The sequence below is a fragment of the Taurulus bubalis genome (assembly GCF_910589615.1).
Source record: "Taurulus bubalis genome assembly, chromosome: 14".
Classification (NCBI taxonomy): Eukaryota; Metazoa; Chordata; class Actinopteri; order Perciformes; family Cottidae; genus Taurulus; species Taurulus bubalis.
This window is the reverse complement of record NC_136602.1, coordinates 27,216,402-27,224,330: the sequence shown is the minus strand read 5'-3', so window position 1 is coordinate 27,224,330 and position 7,929 is coordinate 27,216,402. Positions and strand designations below refer to the sequence as shown.

Below are 7,929 nucleotides of genomic sequence, written 5' to 3'. Positions count from 1 at the left end.
TTGACACTACTACTTCCAAATCCTTGTCCAACTCTAGTAATAAATCAACGACATATGTGAGTGTATGTTAATGTACATCTGCCCTATCTGCTGCTGTTACAGGGAAAGTTATTGGTCAGGTCTAGACTGGCTCTGTAATACAGTACATGCCAGCAGATCAGCTGTGAGCAGATCCTTGGTTCATTTATAGCTGTGGCCTTGTGTCCCTGCACGTCTGCCTGGCAACTCCTAACTCCGCTGTTCCAACTACTCAAGCTCAGCCACCTCTGACACTTTAGCCCCGTTATACTCTCGCCATGTCAAATTACTAGATACACAGTAGTCTTGGGAATTTTAAATGTAGGACAATCTTTGTGCAGCTCGTGCCTCGGTGTTAAATGTAGGCGCCCATTGCTGTTGCGAGATTTCTAATTTTTGTTTCCTGTCATCTTCAGGTCCCGGGGGCTCCTGTTGATGAAGAAAGTGGGCAACATGTGGAGCAACCTGAAGAGCAAATGTCAGACACTCTTTCACAACAACAGTTCAGGACCCAGTGAAAGCAGGGCTGAGGCCGATGTCATCCACTGTGTGGTGGATCTCGGCCTCGGCGTCAGCTCAGGTGAGGCACATGCATCAAGCGCCTCCAGCTCATCGCAGAGCCTCCTGCCAGTGCCGATGGCAACGGTGGGACGCCGACACCACAACTGCGTGTCAGACACCCCTCAGATAGTGGAGATTACAATCGATAAGGACACTGAGGATGTGCGAGGGGGATCGGGGGTTCCCATGGCCCGGAGAGACTCCTATTCCCGTCATGCCCCATGGGGCGGAGGCAAGAAAAAACACTCATTTTCCACCAAAACCCAGAGTTCTCTGGAGGCAGATAGGCGGTCTGGACGCCTACGGGGAAGTGGGAACCGTAGGGACAGGCGTTACGGGGTTGGCTCCATCCAGGAGATGTGTGACTCTGTATCTGGAGGACGCAGTCTGAACGCTCAGTCTTTGCGCCAGCGGCTAAGCGATACAGTAGGGCTGTGCTTACCGCTGCCCGCTCGCAGACGCTCCCGCTCAGCTAAGAATCCTGTCACCTCCAAACGGAAGATTCACCTGACGGAGCTCATGCTGGAGACCTGCCCCTTCCCGCCAGGCTCAGACCTTGCACACAAGTGGCACCTGATCAAGCAACACACGGCACCGGTCAGCCCGCATTCTTCCACTGCCCTGCTGGACGCCTTTGACCCGGCCCACCCATCTCCAGAGGACGAGGAGGAACGTCTGCGCGAGCGCCGTCGACTTAGTATCGAGGAAGGTGTGGACCCACCACCCAATGCACAGATCCACACCCTGGAGGCCTCAGTGCCGGGCTCCTCTCTCTACAAACTGGGACCAAAGATGGCTCCTAGCACAGGAGAGGCCTCTGGGGAAGGCCGGGCCGCAGGGGCCGTTAGCTCTGTGGCCGCTGGATCATCAGGGGCATGTGGGCCGGTGTTGGGGGCTGTAGCGTCAGCCCAGGACTGTGACTCTGAGGAGGATTTGACCACCCTCTGTCTGCAGGCCCGGAGGCCCAAGCAGAGGCATGCCTCTGGGGACGGTCACCAGAGCAGGCAGCAGCCTGGCCCCTGGAAGGTTCACACTCAGATAGACTACATCCACTGCCTGGTGCCAGACCTACTGCACATCACAGCTCTGCCCTGCTACTGGGGCGTGATGGACCGCTACGAGGCCGAGGCGCTGCTGGATGGACGGCCCGAGGGCACCTTCCTGCTGCGTGACTCGGCCCAGGAGGACTATCTCTTCTCCGTTAGCTTCCGCCGTTACAACCGCTCACTGCACGCCCGCATTGAGCAGTGGAACCACAACTTCAGCTTTGACGCCCATGACCCTTGTGTTTTCCACTCTTCCACCGTCACAGGACTGCTGGAGCACTACAAGGACCCCAGCGCCTGCATGTTTTTTGAACCGTTGCTCACGGCACCTCTCCATCGGACCTTTCCCTTTGGCCTGCAGCACCTGGCACGAGCCGCCATCTGCCGCTGGACCACTTACGATGGTATAGGCTCTCTGCCGCTGCCCCCTGCCCTGCAGGACTTCCTCAAGGAGTATCACTATAAACAGAAAGTACGAGTTCGCTGGCTGGAGAGGGAACCGCCACTCAAGGTCAAATAGGGTGGCTTCTCCATTGCCTGTACACACTGCAGGAGGATTACTCAACTTAAAAACAAAAAAATCCTCATTAGCCAATTAGACGCTATACTGATATGGCCCTCTTTCTGGCGAGGGAAGGATTTAAATATAACAAGCTATACAAGATTCATTCTAATCTTTGTTTTAGTTATTACTTGCATCACAGAAAATACATATGATTATATTCAGTATAACGCTGTCTGGCAAGCACATGTTTTTGTATCGAACAGGTTGTTTTGGCAGGGAGGGAAGGCACAAATATCAGTGCTTTGTCTTTTTTTGCCTGCTTTGTGCTAAATGTCTGCCTGATCCCACAACATCACCCTGCCTGTAGACCTGCCTGCATGCCTCCCTGTATTCATCCCAAAATGCTATTTAGACCCACATGGCTACATTGTAAAGTTCACTTTGTGCTTTCTGTATTTTTTTTGTTCTTCCTTAGGTGTGAGTGAGAGATCTGGAGATGCTATTTTATTGCAGTCAGAGCTTGTCCCATGGATGGAGCTACATAAGGCACATTCTTTGCCATCTCTTTGCACGCACAAGCATCAGCTAAGCTAGGGACAGATTCAGAGAGGGTCCACCGAGTTCAGGACAGCACATCAGGGAAATGAAGTGCTTTGTAAAGACTATAGATTAGTCCTTTTTTAAACAAAAACACGTTGTTCCCCCTGAAGCAGTAATGGTGAATGTGTGTCCCATTTAGTGAGCAAGCGGAACACGTCAACTTTATTCCCACTGTACGTCAGCGCTTTCAAAACCGAATATTTTCTGACCATCTGTCCCCCTTAACAATTCTCGCCATAGCTGCAGTTGTCGCAGCTGTCTTGACAGTTTTTCGTTGGGCATATAATTTCTCCATGTGTGCAATTTAGCTCCCAGGGTAACATTTGCGCATTCCGCTGTCTTTGTGGAATCATGTTAAGGCTCAGTAGAGTTAAGTTTTACACCTGCTTCCTTCAGTTGGTCTCTTTTGGTGGCATCTAGAATCTGCGTCTCCCAGTAACGTTGGTGCAAATTGCTTTACACTTTGGTTGCAGTAAGGATCGCTAACGAGTCGTCTCTGAGGACTCGAAGGCACGCACGTGTGACAAGCTGCAGGTGAAGACAAAAATTCCAAATGCCAGTGTCCTTTTTAAAAATGACTGTGAATTGATCTCCTTTAACTATTAAGGCTTGTTTGGAAATGAGCTGATGGCTCACCTCTCATAATACTTCAAAGCCTTAACAAGAATCTGCTTGTTAACATTGTGAGCTGCAACTCCCACGACTAGTTTGCTCTACCCTTTTCCACCTTAATTTATATTTCTTTTATGAAACCATGTTAAAATGTGTTTTTCAATGAAGATCACTGTGTCGCCAACAGAAATGAGAGGTGACGTCGCCTTTTCTTTGGAGTTGATGTCCCCAATTTTATAATAATGTCTCAAACCCCAACACATCCCCTCGACGCCCGGTCCCCAGCTATAGCTCTGGAGAGGTTGGCATATCTCTGAGAGCTTTAGTTATGTAACCTGAATGATTTTAGTTGGGTTATTTGGGACAAAAACACTGCCGGTCAGCCGGTCACTTCTGTTTTTGTTCTCATTGTGGAGAGGAAATAAGTGTAACCTATGTGCCTTTCAGAGATCCATTTATCCCGTTCATTATAATTAGTTGCTTTGTAATCCAAAACCTGCGGCACGAGTTGTTTCAACTCGGTACACTCGGATGCCATCAAACAAGACTGAAGAGAATAATAGCGGCGAGCTGTAAGCTCACCTACTTATGGTGCACGTTGAAAGTTTTGTAACTCAGTGGTGCTCCGTTGATCTGAGCAATGACAGAGTATTTAAGTTGTACATTAGTTACAGCTGTTCTCGCTCGCTAATGCATGCATTAGTCTCTCTCGCCATATTATGGCCTATATGATAGCTAGTGGGTCCAATGCCAGCCCTACTGTAGCATATTTCAGTGGAAGACGAATCCATGTCCAGCTCTCGCACGTGCAGGTTGTCAGCAACTTGGGGTACAAATCCTAGGCTCTTTACTGTGAGGATGTTGACATTGCTCCCGTTCATCAGCAACAGTGTTAGTTAGTTCTAGCTCGTAGTAGTAGTAATAATAGTAATAATAATAATAATACACATTACCTGGCTTTTTTATTTTTTTAAAGAGAAATTTGTTGAAGTTTTGACTTTGGGAGGATGAGATGGACAAAGCAAAGTAATTCCCTTACGACATGCTTTCTAGTGAACATTATTTACTGGAAAGCCTGTAAACGCAAAAGAAGTGTGCAACTTTAAATAAATATACATATTGAAGCTGAAACCCTGAAATTCAACATTGAAAACCATCCCTCTGCCAAACTATTATCCTATTTCACTTCTTTATCAGGAAGAAAACCAGGCAATTCTTCTTACGCAGGTGTTGAAAGATCATTTTTGTCGGTATAAGGGTTAACCTTTCTTAATTCTCACAAACGCATTTTTCACTTTCCCCACTGATTGCATTTCTGCAAACAGATTATACCGAACATCTCAAACCTTTTCTACCGCCCTGCACTTTGTTCTTAGAAAGCTTGAATGTGCATGTCGAGGGCGCAGGAGCGAGGGGCATACGGTTGACATCTGAGTCGCTTGCACTTTTGTCTGTTTCAGGAGTTTTCAGGCATCCACACTGTCGAATAGAAAAATGCTGTATCTACTCGAAAACCCACACGAATCACACCATCTCGCTCGATGTCACCTGTCTATTCCAGCTAGTGCCGAGCAATAGCAAACCCTCTCCTTGCAGCGCCCCACCCCACAGTCTAATTTTACCATCTGGGGATATACATTTACTAAAAACTCTGTGTTGCCTCACCGCTTCTGTGTGGCCTCTTTTCTTATTATCCAACTGCTCTCTTCCCCCCCACATCACTGCTGACTGTAGCGTGGAGTAAACTAAGGCCTGTTTGTCCTCCCCGCTGCTCTCTATCCAACCCCGTCAGGGCGATCTTAGGCTAAAGTTAACGTTAAGGAGCAACAACCACCAGCAGCAGGAAGAGGAAAGATGGAGCGATCTCACAGAGAGCCATGTCTTCCTGTTTTGAAAGAGAGGGTTTGGGATTTGTTGAAGTTAAAAAGCACTTTAATTGCGACATATTTTTTTTCTTCCCTCATTGCATTGGCTCTTGTTTTGGTCATTTTCTGGACTTAAGCAAGTCAAATATCCTCATTCAGTCAAGTGACTATGCCAGACAAGAACTCCATTGGTTGTTTTGTCTGTATGTTGAGGATCATTGTTTGCCTGCTTTGACTAAACTCGGGGGATCACGTATGAAAAGAGCTACCCACTCTATAATCCAATGTGGATTTGAACGCCCCAGCACCTGAATCAAAGCAGATAGTTGTCACTTTAACCTTTTTCAGAGTTGTGTTTCAGCACCACTATGCTGCGCTACAGAGCCCAACCTGAAAATGTCCTACTGTCTGAATATTTATTGACGGCACTGTTTTAGTTTTTAGCTCAAAGCAGAAGTGATACTTGCGTGAGTTTTAAGAAAAAGCAGACGGTCTTGGGGAGGGCGGGACGGACTTGCATGTTGTGTCGATGGCGACGCGTTCTCCACCGTGCCGCAGACTTGGCGCATGCTAGTTTGTTGTTGGCTGTGTATTAGTGTATGGACAGAACCACACGGAGGGTTTCAGTGGACGAGACGCAGAGTGGACTGTGAGGGGCGACGCCGCCGACTCTTATGAACAATGCCTCTCTGCACCCCCCACCCTCCCCACCCCCACAATTCTCAGGCTGGCTCATTGCGTCCCGGGGACCCTCTCAACCTATTTTATTCCCCATGGGAAATATCCAACATTAACCGAAGCACATGTTTGCCATATAAACCCTGTAGATTTAGAAGAGGGGAAATGAATAAAATAAAAACCACGTTTTATGAATGATGGGAGTTATGTAATAGGAGCCTGATGAAAATACGTCTTTATTCCTCTGCGGTGCTTTAACTCTCTGGAGCGCATACAACCCCCCCCCCCCCCCCCCCCAGGTATCGACACACATCCGCACCCCCCCTGCAACCTAAGCAAAGGGATGTGAAACATGGACCACATTTAGCCAGCACCACCCTTTCTGTGTCATCGCCCCCAAAAAGGGGGGTGCCAAGATGGGTGGTTACATGTATATTCATAATATATGTTCTTCAGGAAAATACAATGCCGTGAATTGAATTATTTTGACCTTACGTTGTCATTGGTATGACACCATTTAGCTGCACTTTGAGAGCCTCATTTTGTGGCAAGAAACCACTGGGTCCGGTCTGGATGAGAGACAGCAGTCCTGCTAAACTACTGCAACATCCCTGCATGAAGGACTTCTTACCCCACACACCCACCTCCGTACTAATCATGGTTTCAGCTCTTAGAGGACAAATGAAAAATATTTTAAGAAAATATTCATGTTCCAATATATATTTTAGAAAGCTGAGTTAAGTGCATATGCAAACAGAAGAAAAAAAGATGTATGAAATAATTATTATTTTTCATTATTACTTCTCCCTAATATGCAATGGAGTTTAGTGTAACAATGGTTGCAACCCTGTCACTTTAATGCTGTACGTGCACATTGGTTGCTGTGTGGATGTCGGGTGCCGAGGCAACAGGACTTGACGATGATGGGAACTAATGGTCGTCACTGCGCAGCACTGCCGCGTTCCCAGATCGCCTTATTCGTTCTGACCAATCACGGAGAGCCCTCTCTAGTCCCCGGGCCGCAGCCACTGCCACAGGCTGACCAAGCTGTTGTCGGACGAATATCGCTGTTCCATTATTTTCTGCTTTTCCTCACTTTTTCTTTTACCTTTTTTTTCTTCTTCTGCTGTCAGGTAGGATTTGGAGCGTGTAAATGGCATAATCATGTTCACATGTCACTCTCTGTTCTGTGTATCTGCTTCACCATTCAAAGAGACAAAAAAAATCTGTTCATTTTTAAGAGCCTTATGATGCGACACTTGTAGCTGTCACTCTTGGTGCTTGGCTTATGCTTCATTGTCTTAATATTCCAAATAAAACTGTTAAGTGTAATCCACACTGGCCCATGATATAATATTGAGTTTGTTTGATTTTGTTCTTTATTGTGCCATGATGCGGTCCGTGTCGTGTCCTGGCAGGGATTCAGGGTGGAATTTGGTCAGAGTTTAGGGCGACTGTGGATGTTTGAATTCACTTCATGTTCACGAGATAATGGTGGTGTCGTACCACATTTCTTCGTCTTAACTGTACCTCTCCCAAGCAGTGCGTTCAAGTTGAATGTCTTGTGAAGCACTTCATTTCATTGACTAGTGATTGAAAAACAATGCAATAACATAAATGTGATTCTAAAGTAAAATATGACTCGATACAACAGACCTTCACATATTCCAATTTTGGCAGGGAGCCAATTCAAGTAACAAAGGGATATACAATACCCTCAATTTCATAAATGGTCTGATTACTGTGACGTTTTTCCAGAATTCCAAGCATTTAAAAAACATCCTGTAGCTTTGATGAAGAACATGTCTATTAACGCAAAGCAGACAGCTGCAGGCCCGAGTCGTGCCTTGGCAGCTATGCGGCCGCTTAACTAAAGCGAGCCCTAATGTGCAGTGATTGGTATGAGCTTGTGTAACTGCAAGTCCTCCTGGAAAACCTACCTGGAGGATGGGATCTCAGGCCTTCACCAGTGTAAATACTATAGGATAAAGCCCTCTTAGTCTGTTGAGGCGCACTTTATTTTAGGTCTAAATTAGGGCTGGGC

General features: G+C 46.9%; 1 protein-coding gene across 1 annotated transcript; it reads left to right on the top strand.

Annotated features, from left to right (window-relative positions):
- Positions 1-444: 444 nt before the first annotated feature.
- Positions 445-2,145, top strand: socs5b (suppressor of cytokine signaling 5b; the record flags this gene model as incomplete). Its single annotated transcript, XM_079230079.1, has 1 exon — positions 445-2,145. Exon 1 carries the CDS (start codon positions 454-456, stop codon positions 2,143-2,145), a length of 1,692 nt encoding a protein of 563 aa, XP_079086205.1. The 5' UTR covers positions 445-453.
- Positions 2,146-7,929: the final 5,784 nt, after the last annotated feature.